Source organism: Dromiciops gliroides, chromosome 1 (genome assembly GCF_019393635.1).
Source record: "Dromiciops gliroides isolate mDroGli1 chromosome 1, mDroGli1.pri, whole genome shotgun sequence".
NCBI classification, from domain to species: Eukaryota; Metazoa; Chordata; class Mammalia; order Microbiotheria; family Microbiotheriidae; genus Dromiciops; species Dromiciops gliroides.
Genome location: NC_057861.1, coordinates 618735313 through 618762166, shown reverse-complemented (window position 1 = coordinate 618762166; position 26854 = coordinate 618735313). Strand labels below are relative to the sequence as shown.

Here is a 26854-nt window from a genome sequence, read left to right as displayed (position 1 = left end):
GATGATGGAAAGCTAATCAGCTAAGTTGGGTTCTTGGTGCTAACATGAGAGTGTGGTACATTAACATACAAACATTTACATAGGGCCCTTCAGAGACACAGTTGTTTTAAAATGAATGAGGGATTCTCTCTACTCAGAATATTAGACCCTATGGAACTAGGCCCCTGGAAAAGACATTTTCAAATAGGCTTGGCCTTTTTGGACCACAGAAATCAATCATTACAAGCACCAGTTAAGTACATCCTGTGGGCTGGGCAATTTAACCACAGCTTCATAGAGGTAGATGCCTGTTGCTTCATCTACCTTCTAATCCTAGAAGAAAGCACCACAGGGTCTTCATCAGGGCAAACTCTTGCCAATAACCCTTTTCCAATTCTGGCTGGCTATCTGGCCCTGGGGAGGATGGGCATTTGTATGTGTTTATATATATGTTACCTCAAGGAACCTTGTATTTGTGGAGGTGCATGGCCTCAGCATGTGGGAATTGTGCATGTACATACATAGCTTTGGGGAAGGGTGAGGATATGCATAGTTCTTTTTTTTTTTGGTGAGGCAATTGGTGTTAAGTGACTTGCCCAGGGTCATACAGCTAGTACCTGTTAAGTGTCTGAGGTCGGATATGAATTCAGGTACTCCTGAATCCAGGGCTGGTGCTCTACCCACTGCGCCACATAGCTGCCCCGATATGCATAGTTCTTGAGTGTGGCTGTGTATTGACTCAGGAAGCTGTTTATATAGGTAAATAACCCTAAGGATGGGCCTGTGTATAGTATTGGGGAAAGAAGCAAGCTATATATTGTGTCTTATTAGATGGGGAGGCCAAGAGCCATTTCCTTTTTGTCTTTGTGTAACCCAGCGTTCCAACCAAGCCTGGGGTAATTTTGTATGTGTGATGCTAGGTTGGCAGAGATGATGCTGACTCAAGCCTGGGGTTTCTGCCTTGAGGGAGTAGGAAAAAAAGCCATAAGACTCTTTTCCAATCTCTTAGAGGGTTACTGGATTAGAAATATATCCATCAATTCCTTAAATATTACTGGTCTAGGGGCACAATATCAGTTAAAATCTAAAGCCACGGGGCAGCTAGGTGGTATAGTGGATAGAGCACCAGCCCTGGAGTCAGGAGGACCTGAGTTCAAATCCGGTATCAGACACTTGACACTTACTAGCTGTGTGACCCTGGGCAAGTCACTTAACCCCAATTGACTCACCAAAAAAAAAAAAAAACCACCCAAAAAACCCGATAACAACAGCAAAAAAAACTAAAGCCACTTTCCCGGTCATTAGCCCTTTAGCTTCTAATCACCAATTTGACTCTTTCCCACCAAATGCTAGCTACACACAAGGCTACCACAAATGGCAAATAGCAAGTAAACCCATTTATGCCAAAAAAAACCCACAGCAAAAACTGAAGAAGTTATACAGATTAAAATATAATGTGGGTTAGATTTATATCCCTAAGTGTCATGCACATAGTAGGGGCTTAAAAATGCTTGTTGAGGGGCAGCTAGGTGGTACAGTGGATAGAGCACCAGCCCTGGATTCAGGAGGACCTGAGTTCAAATGTGGCCTCAGACACTTAACACTTACTAGCTGTGTGACCCTAGGCAAGTCACTTAATCCCAATTGCCTCACCAAAAAAACCAAAAACAAAAACAACAACAAACCCCGACCCCCAAAAATGCTTGTTGAATGAAAAAGAATGACTTAAAGTTGCTTTTATGGGTGAGATGGGATTATAAATATTAAGATACAGGGGTGGCTAGGTGGCTCAGTGGATAAGCACCGGCCCTGGATTCAGGAGTACCTGAGTTCAAATCCGGCCTCAGACACTTGACACTTACTAGCTGTGTGACCCTGGGCAAGTCACTTAACCCCAATTGCCTCACTTAAAAAAAAAAAAGATATGAAGATGTCAATATTTATTTCCTCACTCAATGGGACCAATGGTACTTATTATCTATTCTACATAGGGACCTCTGAGAGAGAGAAGGGTCCTATAAGACATCAGGAGTATGAATCCTCCAAAACGAGGAAGAGGGAGACAGAGAGGGGCATAGGGTGTGACTGTCTCCTCAGTTGAGAAGAATATACTGAGTGAACAAAGGAGTCTCGCCAGAAGCTAAGAAAGGTCCAGGTCTAACTCTATTCCAGTGAAGAGCAATAATAATAATGATTACTGTAGACATCTAATACTCAACCTTCTGGGACTACGTTGAAATTTGCCTAGAAACATAAGTGAGTAGCAGCCACACCAAGTTAGTGCTTTCTGAAATTTGCCTACCCTCTCTCCTGTGGTTTTCATAATCAGAACCTATGCTCCTTCCCTCGTTAAGGCTCCCCCCAAAATGAGGGTAAGTTAATGTTTCAATCAAGCCTGCAATGATGTATCTGAACCAGACTTGGTGACAGGCTAACCCTTCAATCCCATGACAAAGTTCTCTCTTCAGAGAGACCCTATTTACCCTTTTATTGAGCCCCACAGTGGGAAGTTATAGGCCATGCCAAACTTAGACATGACGTTGTTGTTGGTGGTGGTTGTTGGTGGTTGTTGGTGGTTGTTGTTGTTGGTGGTGGTGGTTGTGGTTGTGGTTGTTGAGTCATTTTTCAGTTCAGTTCAGTCCCCATTTGGGGTTTTCTTGGCAAAGATACTGGAGTGCTTTGCCATTCCTTCTCCAATGCATTTTATCAGTGAGGAAACTGAGGCAAACAGGGTGAAGTCACTTGCCCAGACACTTGCCTAGTAAGTGTCTGAATCCAGATTTGGACTCAGGAAGATGAGCGTTCCTGACTCCAGGCCCAGTACTCTACCCACCGCTCCCAGATTAGAGGTAGAGGAGGGCAGATTCTGATCACATCTAGGAGTAACAGCTTCCCCTGCACATGCCCAGATCACCTAACATGAAGGCACCTTGCTTCCCTGCGTTTCCCTACAATGTGGCTGGGAGTAGTTTCCTTCGATTGGCTATTTAGCCAGAACAGGCTTCATCTTTAAAACTGGCCATAGTGGGACAGTCTTTCTCTTTTCTGAGCATTTATTGGTGTTGCATTCCCAGGGTTAGGATCATATACAGTTCACCCACGGTGAAGTAACCACGTAAATGAGCTAGGGAAGGGGCGAGCAGATGTCTTCCTTCTCCTCTCTCCTTTTAGGCCTTGTGGCTTGAGGTATTTCTCTGTCTGAGCTGTTTGGTTTGTTTTTCTCAATTTCAGGTGCAGACATTAATACTCACTGGACCTGGGAGCTCAAATCAGAGCTACCTTGGTGCCAACCAGCCTGAGAGAAAAGTCTTGGGAAGCTAGCATGCCTGGGACTTGAGCCTGAGGTGGATTTTCAACTTAGAAATTGAGACTGTGCTCTATAGGAACATAGGTAAACTATGAACCTAATTCCCTTTCCCTTCCCAGAGAATGAGGTAGTATGGGAAGTGGGAGGGGGGCAACCAGGTGTACCTTTAAAGTAAATATCCCTTTATAAAAGCTCATTTGACTGTTAGTGGTAACATGGAACTGAGTTTCTGGGGACCTCCTCTCAATACTTATAACATGAGGGATGGGAGCTGGAGCCATTGGCAGAAAGCCTAGACACTCCTAATTTTCTTTAAGGGTGCCTGAGAACCTTGGATGAGGGGTGAAATACAAGCTACTTGGCCTTCGGGCAGTGAGGGCCAAGGGATTCAGTGTTCTATAGGTCTCAGAGGATTATGCTGGTCCCTCAACCTGCCAGTCCAAGAAATATACCACCCACCCCAACCCCCACAAAAGATGCTATAATTGCTCTGGGTACATCCAGAGATGATGGAACCAGCCTGGCCACCACTAATGATAGGGAGTTTTTGATAAGACCTTTTATGCCCGTCTATATAGATGCAGTAAATAGCACTTTCCCAGGGTGCTGATCTCAACTTCCTTATATGCGCATACTTGGTACTACTAACAAGAGATGGGGCTGACCTTGGACTGACCTGTATTGGACCTGTATTTATTTGTACTTAAGGACACAGATGGCCCAAGTAGATACAGGACCAGTATCATCACTAATTCAGGAGTGATTATCAATTTCTAAATAGAAGACAATAATAATACCTCATTTTTCTATAACATGTTTGCAGTTTATTCCTTACTTTCCTCAAAACAGCTCTGTGAGAAAGGTAGTGGAAGTATTGCTCTCCCCATCTTACAGATCTCATCTTACAGATGAGAGAACTGAAAGGTTGAGGAACTTTTCCAAAGTCACATGGGTAATCATAGTGCCAGAAGCAAAAGGAACACTTGAATAGCCTTTCATCCTCCATACAGGACACCCCCTTCCCTAGTCAGGTTTGTTTGTGTCACCCAAAAGGATTCCAAGCCATTTAGTCAACTTGGTAAACCCATTCCCAGGCAATCTGAAATCTCTTTTCTCCTGCTCCAGAGACTCCCCACCCTAATCCATGTCCCTTCAGGTATTCTGGGTCACTTACTTGCTGGCTTTTGGGTTCCAAAATGGAGCTCCAGGTCCAAGTATTTCACCATATCATTCAATTTATCATAATCCGAGTCTTCCCCGAGCTGTAAGAAAGGGGATGGGGCAGGAGAGGAAGTGGTTCCTAGGGTAACCACATTGGGATATCACAGGACACATTTGTTCATTGATTGATTGACCTGTATTGGTGGAAGAAGTTTCCACACCTCATTGCAAGCTGGAAGGGCTTGGAAGGGGACGTGAGTTGGGAAGTCTTCTTCATAACCTCTAAATCAATCTCAAGCCAGGAATACATCTTATCTATAGGTTCCTGAGACAGTGAGGATACCTAGGGAGGGACCTCTTTAGTTTCATATTTGTGGGCAGTGGGAAAGAACTAGATAATTAGTCTAAGAAGCTTAGATTCCTAAAGCTAGCCACCATCCTACTCCAGGTGAAGCTCTAGAGGTACTTAATGGTGTGACTTCTGGGGTGTCCCCTGCTTTTTTTTTTAACTTTCCAAACTAGGGATAAAGCCAGCCCTCTCATAAACAAAACAGGACATTAGCCAACTTCCATCGACTTCAAAACCCACTTGTTCCCTGCAAAAGACAGTTGCTCATGCCCCCATCTTCTGGGAGCTGGGTCTGCCCACTTACCTGGCCCCATATAGTGCCTTCTGAGTTCTCCACCTGCTCCCACCTCAGGCGTTTGACGCTCATGTGGTTCGATTCGCTGCGACGATGAGCAAGGCCTCGGTGGAGCAGTGGGGGAGCACAGGGCACTGGTGGGGGAAGAGGTGGGGGAGGAGGGGGAGGGACTTGGTGGGCATGGGCCCCGAGAGGTTTGGCCAGTGTGGCGGTGTTCAGAGGGCCATCAAGGTTCCGGGGGACTGGTTTGGGGTCATGGAATTGGAGTGGGGGTGGAGGAGGTGGGCTGAGAGGCGGTGGGGGGATGTGGTCAGAGATGGAGGAGTAGGTCAGGGAGCTGCCCTCCTCACTGCTACTGACATACTCGCTGACACTGCTCAGATCGTTGGTCACGTAGCTGCCCTGGTCGTCAAGGAAACTCATCTATTTGTGATAAAGGAAAAAGGAGGAGAGGCGGAGGTTTGAGTACATTAGGAGCACTGCAATAACAAGGACAGGGTGAGAAGGAGAGGTGCCATATTACAGGAAAAAATTTGGCCAAGCATCATGGGATCAGAGATATGACAGAAGAAGAAGAAGAAGAAGAAGAAGAAGAAGAAGAAGAACAACAACAACAACAACAACAACAACAACAACAACATTTCTATAGCACTTTCTAGTACTGGGCACTGTGCTAAATGCTTTACAGTTATCTCATATGATCATCAAAATAACCCTGGGGGCAGCTAGGTGGCACAGTGGATAGAGCACCAGCCCTGGAATCAGGTGGACCTGAGTTCAAATCTGGCCTCAGACACTTAATACTTACTAGTTGTGTGATCCTGGGCAAGTCACTTAACCCCAATTGCCTCACCAAAAAAAATAAATAATAATAATAATAATAATAATAATAATAATAATAACCCTGGGAGGTAGATCCTGTTATTATCCTCATTTTACAGATGAGGAAACTGAGGCAAACTGAGGTTATGTGATTTGCCCAGGGTCATACAGCTAGTGAACTCAGATCTTCCTGACTCTAGGCCCAGTGTTCACAAAGGCTAGGTGGCTTTCCCAGGGTCACACAGAGGCATGATTTGAACCCAAGGCTTCCTGACTCCATACCATTAATGGGTGGGGAGAGGTTGATGGTTCCATTGATTCTGCCCTGGTCATGACATACATAGAGGAATCTCTCTAGATGCGGGTGCCATATTTTAGAAAGAACACTAACAAGTTGGAGTTCCTCCAGGGGAAGGTGGTTGGGATGGGAGGGGGACTCAAAATCTTATCACACAGGGATCCATTAAGGGAACTTGGAAGAGAACACCTTGGAATGACATGCTTGCTAACTTCAAGCATCTATTGATGCGTCCCAATTAGTCCAATTAGACACATTCTTCTCAAACTCTAAGGTCCTTGGGAGTGCCTGCTCCAGGGCTGGGCACCCATAGGAATTCTGCCTATCGGTACCAATAGAGCCAAGAGCTGCTTCCTGCCTCCATTCTGTGGCTTGGGGCCCTTCAGTTCTCACCTCTTCATAGTCATTCTCAGGAGTGAGAAAGTCATCGACCATGGTAACCCGGGCACCCAGCTGTGCACTGAGAGCATCCAGAAAGCGGTCTGTGTCCCGATTCCGTGGTGGTCTTGAGAAAGTGAAGAGTTTTTTCCTGCAGGTGGGGGGGCTGGGGCTGCCAGCCATGGCTGTGAGCTGGGGTGAAGGAGCTGGGCTGCTGTCCAGGCTGACATAGGGATGGGATTCTGTGCTGCTTGGGGAGGGGAGGCTCCCAGGACATGGGTGATAATAGCAGGGTTGGGGTGGGAGGGGGTCATTCGGCCATGAGATGGTTGATCCAGGCTTCCTGGCTCCTACAAATGAAGCAACACAAGAGGTTTGGTCACTCACACCTTCAAACATTCATTTATGTGTCAGAAGAAAGAGGACTGGACTTGTAGTCACAAGGCCTCGATTTTCCCACTTATTAACTGAGTGGTCATTGCATCTCTGAGCCCCAATTACCTTTATCAGAAGATTGTTATGAATATTGTGTGAGAATGTAAAATTCTATATAAATGGAAGTTATTATAATTTTGTAAAATGTGAAGCGCAATATTAAAAAAATGTATTCAAAAAATGGTCACCAACATCCCTGAAAAGAGAAAAAGACCTATTTGTACAAAAATATTTAAAGTAGCTCTTTTTATGGTGGCTAAGAACTGGAAATCAAAGGAATGCCCATCAACTGGGGAATGGCTAAACAAACTGTGGTAGATGATGGTGATGGAATATTATTGCACTATAAGAAATGGCAAGCAGGATGACTTCAGAAAGGCCTGGAAAGACATGTATGAACTGATGTATAGTGAAGTGAGCAGAACCAAGAGAACATTGTGCACAGAGACAGCAATGTTGTTTGATGAAGAACTGTCAATGACAACTATTCTCAGCAATACAAGGATCCAAGACAATCCCAAAGGACTATTGATGAAAAACATACTATCCACCTCCAAAGAAAGAACTGGTGTTGATGGAACACAGACGGAAGCATGCTGTCACTTTCTTTCATTTTTTCCTGTAGTCGAGTTTTCTTGGACAAAATGACAAATATGGTAATGTTTTACATAACCATACATGTATAACCCATATCTGATTGCTTGCTGCCTCAGGGAGGGGGAAGAAGAGGGAGGAAAGGAAGGATAAAAATTCGAACCTAAAACTATAAATAAAAATGTTTATTACCAAAAAAACCAAAAACATGATCACTGAATGCGTACTGTATTCAAGGCCTTGTACTAGGCACTAAGTCACACTACCCTCATAGAGATGACAGTTGAGAAGAAAAGACAATTATAATAATATCTGACATTCATAGAGTGCTTCAAAGTTTTCGAATCACTTTATGAATATCTCATTTGGATAATATGTATATTGTTGTCGTTCAATCAGTTCGGTTGTATCTGACTCCTTGTGACCCCATGTGAGGTTTTCTTGGCAAAGATACTGGAGTGGTTTGCCATTTCCTTCTCCAGCTCATTTGACAGATGAGGAAACTGAGACAAACAGGATTAAGTTGCTTGCCCAGGGTCACACAGCTAGTAAGTATCTGAGGTCAGATTTGAACTCAGGTCTTCCTGACTCCAGGCCCAGCTCTCTATTTACTGCAGTACCCAGCAATAGTGCTGCAAGAGAAGTCTTACTATTATTAGCTTCATTTTTACAGGTGAGAAAACTGAGGTTCAGCTACCTATGTCACAGGATTATTGTGGCTTGCCTAGGATTATGCTACCAGTGTGTGACCTAGGCAGGATTCCAACCCATGTTTTCTTGGCTCTGAATCAAGCTGTTTATATGCCCTGCCATGCTATATCTCAGTTATAAAAATAAGGTGTTCACAAATATCTCTAATACAAAATGAACTAAAGTCAATGCAATAAGAGAAGTCCCAATAAAGCCCTAAGGGTTTGGAGGGAGCGGGATCACTTCCAGCTGGCACATTCCTTCAGTCCCAAGCCTGACCTTTCCCAGCACAGAAAAGGACAGATGCTGGGCTAAACATTATTGAATGGGCAGAAGTTATTGAATAAGAGGTGACAGACCAACAGGGAAAAGTAGAGGATTGGGAATTAGGAGGCTAGTTCTTGGCCCCATCTTTAACCTGACTGTGGGCATTCCCCTTCACCTGTGTGGGACTCCTCTCCCCACCCATCAGCAGACAATAATTGGTTTACAGAATCTCAGAGCAGGGAGGGTCATCTAATCCAAATCCATTCCTGCCTCCTGTGCAGAATGGGGTAAAAATGATGTTCATAAAGGGCACAGGATCTAGAGCCAGAAGTGGCTCTGCCACTTCCTGGATGGGTGACCTTGAGTAGGGCCTTACCCTTTCTGGGCCTGAGTTTCTTTCTCTGTAAAATGAGGAAGTTAAACTAAATGATTCTCTAAAATCTCTTCCAGCTCTAAAATGATGGTCAATCAATAAACATTTGTTAAGCAGCTATGTCCAAAACTGTGTTAAGCACTGGGGATACAAAATTAACAGTGAAACAGTCCCTGCCTCCTCCTCCTCCTCCTCCTCCTCCTCCTTCTTTTGTGTGTGAGGCAATTGGGGTTAAGTGACTTGCCCAAGGTCACACAGCTAGTAAGTATTAAGTGTCTGAGGCTGGATTTGAACTCAAGTACTTCTGAATCCAGGGCCAGTGCTTTATCCACTGTGCCACCTAGCTTCCCCTGTGTGTGTATTTTTAATTAACATTCTTTTAAAAAAAAAATTGCGTTCTAAATTCTCTCCCCCACTCATCCTCCACCCACTGAGATGGCAAACAATGATACCCATTATACATGCAAAGTCATTCAAAACATATTTCTGTATTAGTCATATCATAAAAAAGCAAGAAAAATTTTAAAAAGTAAGAAAACGATATTTTCATTTGCACCAAGTTCTTTCTCTGGAGGTAGATAGAATTTTTTTATCATGAGTCCTTTGGAATTGTCTTGGAACCTTGTATATTGATCGGAGTAGCTAGGTCTTTCACAGTTGATCACCATTACAATATTGCTGTTACTGTATACAAAGATCTCTTGGTTCTTCTCACTTCACTTTGCATCAGTTCATATAGGTCTTCCCAGGTTTTTCTGAAACCATCCCCCTCATCATTTCTTATAGCACAAGAGCATTCCATCACAATCATATGCAACAACTTGTTCAGCCATTCCCTGATGGATGGGCATCCCCTCACTTTCTAATTCTTTGCCACCACAAAAAGAGCTGCTATAAACATTTTTATACACATAGGTCCTTTTCCTTTTCCTTTGATCTTCTTAGGGTAGATGACTGATTTTCAAGGAAAGTTGCTGATGGGAATCATGTTTCAGGTAGAGGTTGGAGTATACAACCTTTGGAAGTCCCTTTTATTACTTATGGTCTATGATTCAAGCGTGAGTTAATGGACTTTGTAAATTGCAACCTATTATTTTATTTTATTTTATTTTTTGTTCTTGTTTTTTGGGTGAGGCAATTGGGGTTAAGTGACTTGCTCAGGGTCACACAGCTAGTAAGTGTTAAATGTCTGAGGCCAGATTTGAACTCAGGTCCTCCTGAATCCAGGGCTAGTGCTTTATCCACTGCACCACCTAGCTGCCCCAAATATTTGGGGTTTCTTGTTTGTTTGTTTGTTTTGCGGGACAATGAGGGTTAAGTGCCTTGCCCAGGGTCACACAGCTAGTAAGTATCAAGTGTCTGAAGCTGGATTTGAACTCAGGTCTTCCTGAATCTAAGGCCAGTGCTTTATCCACTGTGCCACCTAGCTGCCCCCAAGCTATTATTTAAAAAAAACAAATCGATGTCCTTTAATAATAAATATTTTGAATACTACTATTGAAGAGAATAGAATGTAAAAGCCACATTCTGGCCTCATAGATCTGGACTATCAGCACTGTAAGAGAAAAGGCCCAGGGATAGTGTTCTTTCCTCTCTGTCCCCATTCCACCCACCCCCACCCCCACCCCCAGCCTACACATAAAGAAAGGAGCAGGCATACACTTACTAGGAAGGACTGACAAAAAATACCTGGGATATTTGGTGGTTCAACCACTGGTGGGGAAGCTCTGGGTTTGGATATACTTCCCATTTTTCCTTTGAAGCTACTGCTCAACCGGGTTTCTAGCTCTGCATAAACAGCCGACATCTGTGAGGGGGAGAATGCACATCAGGAGCAGCACCACAGACTTCATTTTCATTAGCACTCCTGTCAGACCTCACTACCCAATTCCTTTTAGACTTTGACTAATATTCTTGGCTGTGGGTCTCATAAACTGGATTTGCCTTAGGAACAACATGAGGATAGAATTCAGGTAATGCCAGGTCATAGCGGGTGGGTGACGTGTGTGTGTGTGTGTGTGTGTGTGTGTGTGTGTGTGAGAGAGAGAGAGAGAGAGAGAGAGAGAGAGAGAGAGAGAGAGAGAGAGAGAGAGAGAGAGAGAGAGCACGCTATTTGATTAGGTGGAGCCCTTCCCCTCTGGTGACTGCAAGAGGCTCCCAATTATAATTCTCTTGATCATTCTACCCCCCTTTCCTGGATAATAAAGGACACTAATCCTTGTTATATCATCCCAGCTCTTAGATTTCAATGAGAGGAGGGGAAGAAAAGGCTAAAGTGGTGGTGGAATGGCAATGAGGACAGTAAAGGAAGGGAAGAGAATACCAAGAATGGAGATAAGGAAGTAGGAAATTCAAACCATTTTTGGGTTTGGGGTTTCTGGGAGGGATGTGCCATCCCCAGCCTGGCGCTCTCCTGGAGTCACAGGGATAGGGATTTCCACACTTTCACTGGGACCCACTGGAAGAAACAGGAAAAAGTTAAATGTTCAACATAATATCGTAGAAAGAGTCCTGAACTTTGAGTCAGAAGACGCAAGGTTCTTCTACTCAGTTGCTCTGAGCCTCAGTTTTCCTTTCAGCATTATAAAGTGTATAACTACTTTATAATATAAAGTATAAAGAGCTATAGAAATGTGAAATCCTATTGAAAAGAGGCTTGGGGGTTCAGCTAGGTGGTACAGTGGTTAGAGCACCAGCCCTGGATTCAGAAGGACCTGAATTCAAATCCAGCCTCAGACATTTGACACTTACTAGCTACATGACCCTGGGCAAATCACTTAACCCTCATTTTGCCCCGCAAAAAAAAAAAAAAAAAAGAGGCTTTGGGTATGAGGTATGGCACTGGCATTTGTGGTGGATAAAACATCCATGTGATAGGGTTAGCAATTTAGTCTAAGGGAACTTGGATAACTTTTGGGGGCTCAGAGAAGTGGGAGAGAAGTAGACAAGGAATGTGGCTAATGACTATGGCTGCCTCAGGTTCCATTTTAGAACTGAAGATATAATTCTCATGGGATAGAGAAATTTCTGGGAAACACCCCAAACTTTCCCAGATATTTCCCTGATCCTACTGGTAGTTAAGAAGAAGAAATCAGAGAGGAGACTGAGACTTCTATCTAGTTTCCAATTACTTTTCAGTCTACCTTTCCATGGCTCTTTATTACATGTAATTTTTATTGCATCATGATCTGAGAAGGATGCATTTAATATTTCTGCCTTTCTGCATTTGACTGTGAGGTTTTTGTGCCCTAATACATGGTCAATTTTTGAATATGTGCCATGTACCACTGAGAAAAAGGTATATTCCTTTCTATCCCCATTCAATTTTCTCTAGACACCTATCATATCTAACTTTTCTAACATTCTATTCACCTCTTTAACTTCTTTCTTATTTATTTTGTGGTTAGATTTATCTAATTCTGAGAGGGAAAGGTTCAGATCCCCCAGTTTTGCTGTCTATTTCCTAAGACTTCTAGCTAACAACAACAATAACAACAACAACAAGAACAGCTAGATTTACATGGTGCCTACTATTTGAGCCTCAAAACAACCTAGAGAGGTAGGTACTGTTACTACCTCCATTTTACAGAAAAGGAAATGGAGGCTAAGATTAAGTAACTTGAATAGAGTTGCACACAGCTAGTAAGTGTCTGAAGCCAGATTTGAATTCAGGTCCTTCTGCCTCCAGGTCCAGGGCTCTAGCCACCACACAACTTAGCTGCCTACTCTTCTCCCCTGCTACCCCCTTGTATCATTCCCAACTGACCCTCTTTCATAACAGGAGTCATCTTTTCTCTCGAAGATCACAAAATCAGAGCTTTAGAACTAGACGAGAGCTTGGAGACCATGAAGGCCAAGCCTTTCTTTTTGCAGAGGACAAAACTGAAGGGAAGTGACTTGCCCAAGGTCACACAGCAAATTAATGGCAGAGCCAGGGCTAAAGCCCAGGCCTCCTGATAGCAGTCCCCTTTTCTTTCCATCATGCCTAACAGTCGGGTCCTTTAGAGGGAATTGGGGGAGGGAGCAGGAGGGGGTGGGGGTGGTTTAGAAAGCCACAGATTCTGTGCCAGGTTACCCATCATACTTCAGTGACCAAAGAACAGTGATGAATAACTTGTTTATCTGTTCCAAGCTGGCGGTCCGACAGTGCCAGGCAACGGGAGGAACAAGCAAGGGGGAAGGGGAGAAGGCAAAGGGCCTCTCTTCCCCCACCCCCTTCCTTAAGTACTAAGATCTAGTCCAGTCATGCCCTGGATTCATGCCCTGGATTCATGCCCTGGATTCATGCCCAGCACCACTCAGATCCGTGGGGCTCAGGGATCATTCAGGCCCAGGGCTCTCTACTCTGCTGGTTGTCACACTGTCTTTCTCCAGCTTTAGGCTTCTAGTACTTGTTACACTATTCTCCTCACCGGCACCCCCAGTGCTGAGCTGCCCCTGGTGCTAAGATGTTTGTTAGAGCAGTGTGAGGAAAAAGCAAGAATGGGGAGGGGACCTACTAGAGAGTCTAGGGCCCCGAATGTCTCATTCCTCCCTAGTCCCCCCTCAAAAAAATGGTCCCTCATAGCCCCTTACCTCCACTGCTGGGTCCCTCTGAGCCCTGATTTCTCATACTCCCCCGGCACATGGAGGCCATCCTCAGGGAACTCTGAGGTCTCTCTTCTGTCTCACTCTCTGATGCAGCTGGAACAAAGCTTAGAGTCATGATTAGTGTTCTTCTGAAGTGACCACCTGCCCCAGGGAGACCTGAGCCGGATGGCTTCCAACACACACACACACACACACACACACACACACACACACACACTCTCTCTCTCTCTCTCTCTCTCTCTCTCTCTCTCTCTCTCTCTCTCTCCTCTCTCTCTCTCTCTCTCCCCACTTCCACCCCTTGCTATGGGAATGGTAAACAAATCAACACTGCCATTGTTTCTGGAAAGAGGGCGCCCTCAACTGTTACCCCACGATTCCACTCATCAACCCTCCCTGTCCCTTCTCTTCTATGTGCAAATATATATTTAATCAAGCATTATTTGGGGTGATTGAGCTCTCAGAAATGACAGAATTTGAATTCTAGCCCTAGATGAGACTTAGAGGTCATATAGTCCAAACCCCTCATTTTACAGAGGAGGAAACTGAGGTCCAGAGAAGGGAAGAGACTTGCCCAATGTCATATAGCAAATTAATGGCAGAGCTGGAACCCAGATCTCTTGACAACTAGTCAGGTATTCTTTCCATTAGGTCATTATGCATAACTTTTGGGCTTTTCAAGGGGGATGGGGGTGGGGTGGAGGTTGTTGGTCACATGATTTGGGTTCACTAAGATACAGCTGACCAGGATAAAGGGCAGGTTGTCCGGCAGGTAGGAGGGGATTTGTGAGCTAAGATTATGACTGGATAAATCCACACTAACCATACATGTTCTAGACTAGTGGCTCTCAAGTTTTTTGGTCTCGGGACCCTTTTACACTCTTAAACATTATTTAGAGAGACAGCTAGGTGGCGCAGTGGATAAAGCACCGGCCCTGGATTCAGGAGGACCTGAGTTCAAATGTGACCTCAGACACTTGTCACTTACTAGCTGGGTCACCTTGGGCAAATAACTTAACCCCAATTGCCCCACCCCCCCAAAATAAATAAAAATTAAAATTAAAATTATTTAGGATTCTCTCCCCACCCCCCGCAAAGAGCTTTTGTTTATGTGAGTTATATCTATTGATATTTACTGTATCAGAAATTAAAACATCTTAGTATTATGAAAATAGTTTTGACCTTGTGAACCCCATGAAATGATATTGGGCACTTCCAAGGGTACCAGGCCACACTTTGTATCTCTAATAAGGTGAACGACTAACATTCACAAAGACATGGGGCTGAAAGACAAAAGAGGTAGTGTTCTCTGATTGCCAAAGAGAACTTTGACACTCCCTTGAGCACCCTCTGGTGGAAGGTGTATCACACAACTGATATGGGACAATGGGTATATCATTGCCTGCTTTTTATTGTGGATGGGATCAGGGTAGTGGTAACTCTCTGCTGGTTAAATATATATATATATATATACACACACACATATATATGTATGCATATTTATGTGTGTGCATATGTGTGTATGTATAGTGACAAGAGTTGAGGAAAGAAAAGAGATGATTAGGGTACAAGTTTAGATAGGACAACTGGATGGTACAGTAGATAGAGCACTGGGCTTGGAATCAGGAAGACTTCTCTTCCCGAGTTCAAATCTGGTCTCAGACCCTGGGGAAGTCACTTCACTTTATTTGCCTCAGTTCTTCATCTGCAAAATGAACTAGAGAAGGAAATGGTAAACCACTCTAGTATCTTTGCCAAGAAAACCCCAAAATAGGATCATGAAGAATTGGACATGACTTAAAGGTCTCAAAAACAACAAGTTTAGATGATGATGAAAGGTTAGCTCCTGTTCTTTCTTAGTTCAATCCCAAGGATTAAGTATAAGAAGAAGAGTTGGTATGTTGGGAAACTGACATAGTTCATTAAGGCCCAGGGCCATCTGATCTTTCAGTATCCTGACCCAGCTCCCTCCTATCCCACCCCAGTGCAAAGTACTTCCTTGGCACTCTCTCATCCTTTTGCCCAAAGACTTTTTCAATTTAGGAATAGTGTCTAGCACAGAATAATTGTTTAATAAATACTTTTTGATTGATTCACTGACCCTCAAGATCTCAGAGATACTCCTAAGGATTTTAGAATAGCTGAATATTGTGGTATGTCAACCCAGATGGGTTCCTTAGTTCAGTGGTTTTTTTTTTTTTTTTTTTAGTGAGGCAATTGGGGTTAAGTGACTTGCCCAAGATCACACAGCTAGCAAGTGTTAAGTGTCTGAGGCTGGATTTGAACTCAGGTACTCCTGACTCCAGGGCCAGTGCTCTATCCACTGCGCCACCTAGCTGCCCCGTTCAGTGGTTTTATACTCTATTTTTAATTCATTTCCTTTGCTCCAAGTAGGTAAGCCTTCCATCAGGTGATCAAAGGTGCCTCTAAAAAGAACATGCCCACTTGGATGGCCTTTTGGCCTAAAGGAGTGGATGCTCGGTATTATGATATGAGACATTTATTAAGCATGTTAAGAGTAATATGCTAGGTGTTTAGGTATATGGAAAGTTTAGATAAGAGATAGTCTCAGACTATAAAGGACTGTATAGTCTAGTAAGTGGCTAAGATATCAACAGATATTGTACAGTCATGTATCATGGAGTCACAAAACAGTGATATGTCAGGTCCAAGAAGTCAGCTCCTTACCAAAAGGGGTTAGCATCTTCTTTCGATTGTCTCTAATTTATCTTGTCTATGTTTTGTTTGTACAAACATTTATTAAGCACTTACTATGTGCCAGGCCTACACTTATTGCTTCCTCCAAAACACAGGAGGTTGAGTGGAGAATGGAGAATGTTATATGGAGCAGAGAGTACATTTGGTCAGTTATAACAGTGCGTGTAAGGAGCAGATGGGGTCCTACTGACCCCAAGTGGCTTATTCCTCGTTCTCTCCTACCTACCCGAAAGCTTTCTTGGGTATCTGTGAGTTCCTGCACTAGAGAGCCAGATGCCAATGGAAGGTTCCCTGAAGTTAGTAAGGAAGAACACACCATGGCCTGTACCATAGGTGTGGAGCCTTAGGACATTTGGCTGGCTGGTATTGATGGTCTCAGGGTCAGGAGAACAGAGTTAGGCTTTAGAGAAAGGAAAGTTAGTCACTGTCAGCCAGACACATATTTCTAGTATAGTGGCTCTGGTTACTGGGCCTGATGTGCCAGTTATACTACCTATCCTTGCCTTAATGGAGATGTGAGCAATAGATTTTAAGGCTGGAAGGGACCACTCTGGGTCCATCAAGTCTAGCCCTCTCATTTTAAAGAGCAGGAAACTGAGGCTGAAAGAGGTTAAGTGATTTGCTCAGGATCAGAAAGCTAAGTAATCATATGAGGCAAGATGTGAACTCGGGTCTTCCTAACTCCAAGAACAGTGATTTATCTACTGTGTCTACTTAGATGCCCCTCCTTGCTTGGAGGGGCAGGTCTGAGAATGCCGCAGTAGCAGGTATTGATCGATATTTCACTTGAAGAGCTGCAATTTGCATAGCTGGGCTCTAAGATAGGATGAAACCTCTTAACAGAAACTTCCCAGGATAAATACACACACATTGTAGGTGGAAGAGAAATCCTTATGTTATCAAACAAATGAAAAGATTTGAAGACGCAATGTAGATGCATTTAATTTTATAAAAATAAAAATGTTCCATAAACCAATATGACAAGATAACAGGCAGAGCAACATCTTAGATTTTAAGATAAAGAGAGGAAAGCTAAGTATAGTCTGTTGTATACTCTCTAGATTTAGGGAGAGCCAATTGCAAAGCATTCAGAAAATCTACAAGGGAAAAACTAAAAGGAATTGGAAACTTAAAGGAATGAAAATCTGAAGACAAACCATTCCAATGAAGGAAAGAAAGAGGAGTTGTCCAAGGAAAAATGTAGATACAAAAGGAAGTTAATGATTAACTTTGATTTCATAATATGTATAAAAGATGAAAGCAAATGTAGGGAACTGAGGATGAATACAAAACAGTTAAACAGTCCTTTAAAAGCAAAGTCAGGAAGGCTAAAAGAAAACTGTTTTTAGGAAAAAATATCTCAAATACATGGACAAATAACAAAAGAACTCCAATGCAATAAAAATATTATAGATATAATGTCACATGAAAAACAATTTCAAATGGCATTAAAGTAAGCATCAGAAAGCAGGATTTTAAACACAAAGGAGATAAAAATACCAATAGAATCAAAGGGAAAAATGAAATTGGCAAAAACACACACAAGATGAAATAAACTGTGCGATAAATCTCAGGATAAGATGGTTACAAAACAAAAATTTAGAAGTGTTATTGGAAAATATAAACTAATAACACTCAATGGAAAAAATGTAATTTTTTGATGGAGCAGAGAATAGGAGAAAAAAAAGTAAGAAAAATGAGACCATAAAATCACTCTATTAGAAGATGATTTGAGGTGGCAGCTAGGTGGTGCAGTGGATAGAGCACCAGCCTTGGAGTCAGGAGTACCTGAGTTCAAGTCCGGCCTCAGACACTTGACACTTACTAGCTGTGTGACCCTGGGCAAGTCACTTAACCCCAATTGCCTCACTAAAAAAAAAAAAGAAGAAGATGATGATTTGAGGTGGCAGCTAGGTGGCACAGTGGATAAAGCACCGGCTCTGGATTCAGGAGGACCTGGGTTCAAATCCAGATGCAGACACTTTACACTTACTAGCTGTGTGACCCTGGGCAAGTCACTTAACCCTCATTGCCCCACCAAAAAAAGAAAGAGGAGGAGATTTGAATTTTAGCAGACAAAAAATTACAAAATTGGAGGATGGAACAAGGAGAAAAAACTTAAGAATTATCAATCTTTTCAAAAATTTGAGATAAGAATCTGACCACTGTATTTCAAGCAATCATAAAAAAAATTTCCCAAAAAATATAAAAAAAAAATGAAGCACATGGGATAAGTTGACAGAATTCACAGACTACCAATAAGAATAAGTTGTCAAGTTTTAAGACTACAATGGCAGCTACAAAGGTTCCAGCTTTCTCTCAGGAGTAAGATTTTGGACAAAAGTTACTCAACCTCACTGGGCCTCGGTCTCCTCGTCTTTAAAATGAGGGGGATGGATGAGATGACTTTTAAGATGCCTTTCAGATCTAGATCAATGATATTATCTCCCCTTTCAGAACTGCCTATTTAGGGCAGAGTCCAAGAAGCTGAATCTGCTCCATGTCCCAAAAGAGAAAGGGGACTACGTTGGCTTTTACATCATCCTTATTTTTCACCTGGCTGCCCCAGGAAGCTCAATATTGGGAAAATCTCATCCTGCTAGATCCAAGAGCTTCAGTATTCTACTTCATTATCACCCTCCGTCACACTGATTGGAGGGTAGAGCCATGAACTCCCAAACCTCCATTTATGGAGGAAGCTCAGATCAGAACATCTCCTAATTTCTTACCTGGATTCACTACTTTGGAACATATCTGACTTTTCTACCATGCCCTCAAGTCTGGTACCTTTTCCATTCCCCTCTATCCCCATTTCATGCTTCTTTTTGTGTTGTCTTTCCACATTAGACTGTTAGCTCTTTGAGGATGGGCACTCTCTTTCTTTTGTTAGTATTTGTATCCCCAGTGCTTTATTGACTGACTGATAGCTTTATTGTGTTCACCAAGATCCAGAAACAGAGTCTGAAGTAGATGAAGTCCAACATCTTCACTTCTGAAAATATTAGTGATCTCTAGCTTTTATATACAATCACATCATACTATTGCTTCTGTCTTGTCTGCTCAATTAAAAATTCAGCATTGGAATATGTCAAGTGATTTCTGGCCTACCACTCAAATCATATTTTTCCTCCAGAATAATTTCATTTGGCAAAAGCTAATCTCCCCAAATTAATGTTGCTTTGTCTCTGTGTCCAAACAACAGCCTTCCATTCACTTGTTTTGTTTTGTTTTTAGTGAGGCAATTGGGGTTAAGTGACTTTCCCAGGGTCACACAGCTAGTAAGTGTTAAGTGTCTGAGGCCGGATTTGAACTCAGGTACTCCTGACTCCAGGGCTGGTGCTCTATCCACTGCGCCACCTGCCCCCCATTCACTTTTTTAAACTACATTTTTATTGTTATCTTTTGTTTTTCATATCAACTACATTTGGCCTTGTTGTATCCCTTCCAGAGAGCCACCCCACATAACAAAAAATAAAAATTTTAATAAAAGAAGAAAAGAAAAAAATTCAGTAAAACCAATTAATAAAAGTAAAAATCTGACATTATGAGCAATATTCCAAACCAGTGGACTTCTTATTCACATTTATAAAAATCTCTAGAAGCACTGTTAATATACACAAACTCCTGTGGTTGGCCTTTTCAGTTTTTTTGTTAACTTTTATGCTCATCTGATAGATACCAGACATTAATGTGAAACATCAAAATGAACCTTGTGTAATTTGTTTTATATGGTTTTAAATTCCCAACCCTGGAGAGATGTTGAGATTTACATTCAGGGGCTCAAAAGAGGTGTAGATTATCAGACCTGCTCTCAAAATAACCCCCTTTATTCAAAAGTCAGAACCACTAGGTCTTTCTTAAAAGTAGCAGTGAAAACTGCAGGTTGTGACTTTCTTTTTTCATATTAAATTTTCAATTGTTTAAATAGTAATCTTGAGGGAATAGATTTCCTTGTATCTGAAAAAACTATCGAGGAGTAGTTTAATGGTCCCTTTCTTCTTTTTGCAAAAGAGTAACTAAGAGGAAGGGGCTGTTTTGAAAATATGAGCTTACAGCATCATAAACATAGAGCTGGAAGGGACCTCAGAAGCCATCTAGGGACAACCCCCTCATTTTGTAGATGACGGTGCAGCCCAGAGAGATCATAGGACCATTGGATGATAAATTCTGGGTTGAAAGTGACCTTAGAGATCCAACCCCTTCACTTTACATTTGAGGAAACTAAGGCCCAGAGATGTCAAGAGACTTGCATTAGGGTTACACAGCTAGTAAGCATCTAAGGTAGAATTCAAACTCAGGTCTTCCTAAATCTAAGTCAAATGCTCTGGCTCAGGGGTATCAAATAAGTGGTTGGGGGCAGCTAGATGGCGCAGTGGATAAAGCACCGGCCCTGGAGTCAGGAGTACCTGAGTTCAAATCCGGCCTCAGACACTTAACACTTACTGGCTGTGTGACTCTGGGCAAGTCACTTAACCCCAATTGCCTCACTTAAAAAAAAAAAAAAAGAATTTCAAATAAGTGGCTGGAATCCATATTAAACTGGGAAATATTTAACAAAATACAACAGAACATAGATAATGTTAGTATGTGGTTTTCAAAGCCAATATTCTGCTGACGGGGATCCTTACCTATAATTTAGTGGCTCCCAGTTTCTATTTACATTTGATACCACTGCACTATACCATACCTTTCTCACATGTTAAATGGCTTGTTCAAACTTACCAGATATTAAGCCCTAAAGTCAAATTTGAATCCAGCTCCTCTGAATCTAAATGTGCCCACTTCCTCTGTTATGGCATATAGCCCAATAAGAACACAAGAATATTTGTTCAAGTGCATTATCTACATTATCCTAGCTTTTATCATTCAAGAATGGTGCTACTTAGATATACATATAGACACACAGATATATACAGATGTAATTTCACATTTAATTAAAAGATGATTTTTTTCTCTCATGTTTGCTGAATAATAAGAATGAGCCATGTCCCTGATGAGAAAAACTAAACTAAGCTAAAAATCCTTAAGCCTGGTTTGTCTTGTTAAAGAGATCTTCCTACGCATTTTTGTTGGTATAAATCTAAAGCACAGGAGACAAAATGATGATTCCTCTTGCTTAGAAAAATTGTTCTATGAATGTAACCCTGGTCTGAAAGCCCACTGAGATCAGGAGATCGATGTCCTGAGTGGAGTTAGTGATATCAATGGCCTTTGGGTCTGAACTTATACTAAAAGTGACAAAGAGTAGATAGTAGAGAATCTAAGTATTATCCAGATGAATTTTTTGTTCCCTGCTCTTTTATAAACATTTTATGATTTGTATGATTTTAAACAGAAAAATCTTGTGTTGGAATAAAGATGATACATATGTCTCTATTACTTTAAAAAATTTTTTTAATTCCCTCATGGTTCACCTTCTAACACTGACCTCGATTTCTTAAGTTTGATCTGTCTGGTCACTGGTTGCCCCCATTATTTGACTAATGATGAGATCACAAATATTATTACCCCTCTAAAAGATTACCCTTCCCACACTGGACCTGTCAGCAATTAGGAAGGCTTTTTCACAGATCCAGGCCCAAAGATGACTAAGTTAACTTTTAAGGCTGGCTTCCAAATTCCATGATCCCCCATATGTAACATAGAGCTTGAAAGCATGGAAAAACTAAGGGAAACCTCAAATTCCATATGAGGAAGAAAGATTACTTTCTGCATATATGGGGTAAACAACTCTTCACCTTTGGACTGCTGTGACCTTTTTTAACTTACAGTGAGCCCAAAGGCAAAGGACCCTTACCCTATCCCCTATAGGTCCAGAGGGATGTGCCCCAACAGGAAGCAAGCTGGGATACCTCAGAAGCTGGATTCCTGCCTATGTGAGACCAAACACCAGTCAATAATTTTCCCCCCATAATTTCATTCTAGTAAACTTGGCTTCAAATATATGTTTTGCATGTGAATTGTCTTTAATTTTTTGGTGCGGCCACTGACTTAGAAGCAAATACTAGTAGCAAATTCTCTCTAAATGAGTGCCTTTTTGGGACAAGGAGGCAGCTAGGTGGCTCAGTGTATAGAGTGCTGGGCCTGGAGTCAGGAAGACCCGAGTTCAAATCAGCCTCAGACACTTACCAGCTATATGATACCGGGCAAGTTAATGTGTTTATCTTTTTTTTTTTTTTTTTTGGTGAGGCAATTGGGGTTAAGTGACTTGCCCAGGGTCACACAGCTAGTAAGTATCAAGTGTCTGAGGTCGGATTTGAACTCAGGTCTTCCTGAATCCAGAGCTGGTGCTTTATCCACTGAGCCACCTAGCTGCCCCAACCTGTTTGTCTTAATCCATTGGAGAAGGAAATGGCAAACCACTCCAGTACCTTTGCCAAGAAAATCCCAACAACATTAATGTGCTATGGTCCATGGAGTTGTGAAGTATCAGACACGATTGAACAACAGTAGGAAAGACCAGTAAGTTTCCTGAGCCCAATTTACTCCCTTTCCTGTTAGAGCTCCCCCCAGAAATAACCCCACCTGAACTTAATATACACCACTGCTGCACTTGAGTGCTTTAAAGAGGAAAACTGTTTCCTGGGGCTGTGAAGGAGGGAGCTATATTACCCGTGGCTCAGGACAAGGGTATGGACTCAAAATCTCTGCATCTTGCAGTAAATGGTACCATTCAAGTGTCTCACTGTTCCTTCCATGACCACAGTCAGTATCCCAGTTCTTAAAAATGATCTATGCTGCATCCCCATACCTCTGGCCACAGGCCCTGTTCCATGGCAAGTACTCTCTCCTTCCCTCAGTCCCCCTTTGACCAGAGGTAGATTTTAGATGGATTTTGGTTACTTTGGGAGAGGAAGAAAAACTACATAAATTTAACGTGTTGGAGAAAAATAAAGTCCAGACCCAGGCATCTTACAACCTATCCTAAGACCCCCTACCAGGCTAAGAAAGGTTAATTCAGAGTTTACCAGTCTAAGATGAAATCAGCCACACTCCTTGACAAGGAGAAAAAGCCTAGATGCACGAGGCACAACTGTTTTTCTTCAGGAACACCACGGCACCCACACCTCTTCTGGCTGTATTCATGTTTACTTTGGGGCAAGCCTGCGGAACCAACAGCTATGACTCTACCCTGCACCCAATTCATTACCTCATCATTTTATCCACCAGGGAACATATGAGGCTATGACCATATTACCTCATAGGTCTTTACCTTCACTCCCAAAGTGTGCTGGAAGGATAATCTCTCCCAGAGTCCTAACAGGATGGGGTGACTGAGACTTTGCTCAAAGGTGTCAAATTTAGAAGGTGTTAGAAGCATTTTCAATCCTTCATCCTTATGGAAACAATGGAGCTTAACACATTTCTTTCCCAAACCTTGGCTACCCAGCCCCAGTTGAGATTTCCTCAGTTCGATCCTATCTTGGCTCTCCCCTCCAGCCCTCCCGCCCCACCTCGGCACAATGGATGGTGCTAATGCAGGGTCTCTCCTAGAGACCATGCGCCCATGAGGTATTGGCAAGCCTATAGAATGTCTTGCTTTTAAACGTCCTAGGTATGAGCATTTCATACTCAGAGTCCTTCACATCTTAAGGGATAACCTAGTCTTCGGAGAGCCCTAGCTTTCACATTCTCTTGCACAAAAACAGTCCCCTCCAAGTAAAAAGGATATTCTGGCTAATTAGAGCCAGTTACCAATTCAGAATTTTACTGCTCACCCGTCATAGACTTGTAGCCCAGAAACCGAGCGATCTTCTGCTGGCAGTGTTCCTGCTCTTCATAGGTCAGCAGCTGGTAGATGAACTGCCACAGGACGTGTTTGGCTGGAGTGTCCAGCACAGGGTAGATATCCACAATGAGGGTATCGATGTTCCTGTTAGAGAGAAGCAGTCACAGTTCTGAGAATAGGACTGAAAGAGGTGTGAAAGGGAGCCCAGCTCTGACCTGGGGTTAGAAGACAGGAGAAGTCATCTGTTTCCTTGTAACTGTCTAGCTACCCCCAAACCTGGAGGATGCAGCCTGATGCCTGGCTTGCTCTTAGGAGAATATATTTTCAGGGAGAGGCCTAGACTTGGGGCCCTCAGAGCCTGGATTGGTGCATATTCCTCTTCCAAGGAAGTTTTCTTAGAAGTGTCCCTTCCTTACCCTAGAGACCGTTCTCTATTTATGGGAAAAGGAAGAACCTTCAAAGGTGTTCCCAGGTATGTAGTAACTTCCTTATCATCAAAGGCAATTCCCACATGATTCAGGCCGTGTTTCTAGCTCATTCCCATGACCTATAGACAGACAAGATGGATGGAACCTCCCCAATGGACAGCTACTCTTTCAGGACATGAGTAGACAAGACTAACCAGCAGGGTTCAGATCCCATGGCCAGAACTCATCAAAAGTCATGCAATTGGGGGGCAGCTAGATGGCGCAGTGGATAAAGCACCAGCCCTGGATTCAGGAGTGCCTGAGTTCGGATCCGACCTCAGACACTTGACACTTACTAGCTGTGTGACCATGGGCAAGTCACTTAACCCCCCCCCCCAAAAAAAAAAAAAGAATTAAAAAAAGTCATGCAATTCACACAAGTGGCAAGAAACGGATGAGGTCCCAGTGCTCTTATGGGTACAGAAGTTATGCTGAGTCTAGGACCTGCTCCTAACATGCTAGTCCCCAAAAGCACCTGGATGGTATTCCAAGTTCTCTCTCTTCATAGCCAAGGAACTGGTCCAACTATCACCAGAATCAGTGAGACCCTGACTGTAATCACTACATTAAAGGGTCCAGGGCAGCTAGCTGACCTCAGGCTGCTGGTCAGCATTTCCTTTGTACCAGTGGATGTTTCCCCTGTACAGATAGCTACTAACCTATAGTGAGAGATGTGGCCACTCTAGCCTCCATCTGTGCTCTTGATAAGCACAGGCTACTTTCGTCTTGGAAGGGCCTTGGGCAAGCCTAGTAGAAAAGGAATGTGAGTTGGAAGAGGGATATCCCTTAGCTTCCCAGTAAACTCTGGGAATGTGGGATATTTGGGATTCCAGATGTGGTTATACAGGGCAGTGGATTTTATATATGAGAGCCAAAAGGGAGGAGTGTTCTAGGTCATATCCTGAACTATATAGTAAGGAATATGCCAGAAGGGAAGAGATGAATCAAAGAGATGGAGAAACTTCAGTAGAATATGTTTTGTTTTGTTGTTTTTTTGGTGGGGCAATGGGGGTTAAGTGACTTGCCCAGGGTCACACAGCTAGTAAGTGTCAAGTGTCCGAGGGCCAGATTTGAACTCAGGTACTCCTGAATCCAGGGCAGTGCTTTATCCACTGCGCCACCTAGCTGCCCCTACTTCAGTAGAATATGAGGACTCCTGGCTGAAGAACAGGAAGAAATTTTTAACATCCTAATAGACCCTCCCAGTTAAGGAGCCTCGATGCCTACTGAAAGTAGGAAAAGGGAATAAACATTTAGATATTGCCCCTGTGCCATGCACTGTGCTAAGTGCTTTGGTAAATACTATCTCATTTGATCCTCACAACAACCCTTCAAGGTAGATACTATCATTATAGAGTTGAGAAAACTGAGGCAAACAGAGATTAAGTGACTTGCCCACAGTCACACAGCTAGGAAGTTATCTGAGGTCAGAGTTGAACTCCAGGTATTTTTCTCAGAATGGAACAATAGAAAAACCACTGAACTCAGTAACCAGGAGTTCTGAGTTCTGGTCTTGTATCATGACCCTGGACAGGTCACTTTGTTTTCGTGGGCCTTGGTTTTGTCCTCTGTAAAATGAGCAGTTGAACTTCCAGCTCCATCTAACAGTTTGGATTTTTAGACTGTAACATTCTCCAAGGCAGCTCCTGAGTCAGAGGCAATGGCAAGGATAGAGAGTGAAACAAGCACCAGGCTCGGAGTCAAAAGGACCTGTGTTCAAATTTGGCTTCTGACACTTAATCACTGTGTACCCATGGACCCAGAACCTGTTTCTTGATCTGTAGAATGGGGATAATAATCACTGTGGTATCTAACTTTAAGGGTTGTGAGGCTCAAATGAGAAAATATACATAAAGTGCTTTGTAATTCTTAAATTGGGATGCTCATGTCAGCTTTTATTATATTTTATGTTTGAAAGTTCCTTTGGGCCTTGACATGCTCTGTTGAGGGGCCTTCCTATTTCTGACATCTTGATTCTATGAATTCCTAGAAATCTTGTCTATGGTTCCAAAGGCCTTCCCCACCTCAGTGGAGATCTCAAAGATGAAGTGTGAGGGAAAGAAGGAGATTGAGCTTTGGGCTGCTGTTTAGTGCTCTCTGGTTCTCTTTAAGAATGAGGGATGAACAACAATCTGTGAATAGTAGTGGCTGTCCCACTGGTGATCCAACTAGACAGTTCCAGCTTGGCAATGCTCCTTCCTTCCTTAGTTCCTTCCTTCTTTCCTTCCTTCCTTCTTCTTTTTCTCTTTCCCTTCCTCCTCTCCCTCTGTTCATATGGGGAATCATACCCTCGTATGTGGGTCATCTGCCCAAAGGAATATAAATTTTGATCACTGAAACTTTGTAAGATATCTTGGGGCTTGGGGGCTAGATTTATTTTTCTTCCCTACTTATTTACTCTATTA

The 26854-nt window shown here is 42.8% G+C and overlaps 1 protein-coding gene across 3 annotated transcripts in view; it reads right to left on the bottom strand.

The window, feature by feature from the left end:
• The window catches only part of LOC122736285 (Grid2 interacting protein), a 132654-nt gene that overhangs the window by 47380 nt on the left and 58420 nt on the right, over nucleotides 1-26854 (bottom strand). For all 3 annotated transcript variants that reach the window (XM_043978427.1, XM_043978425.1, XM_043978426.1), the window contains exons 7-13: nucleotides 23972-24126; nucleotides 13524-13631; nucleotides 11306-11406; nucleotides 10638-10755; nucleotides 6605-6939; nucleotides 5101-5514; nucleotides 4461-4548 (exon numbers count right to left, since the gene is read on the bottom strand). In XM_043978427.1, the coding sequence (XP_043834362.1) occupies nucleotides 4461-4548; nucleotides 5101-5514; nucleotides 6605-6939; nucleotides 10638-10755; nucleotides 11306-11406; nucleotides 13524-13631; nucleotides 23972-24126 (1319 nt within the window). The remainder of the gene's footprint in view (nucleotides 1-4460; nucleotides 4549-5100; nucleotides 5515-6604; nucleotides 6940-10637; nucleotides 10756-11305; nucleotides 11407-13523; nucleotides 13632-23971; nucleotides 24127-26854) is intronic.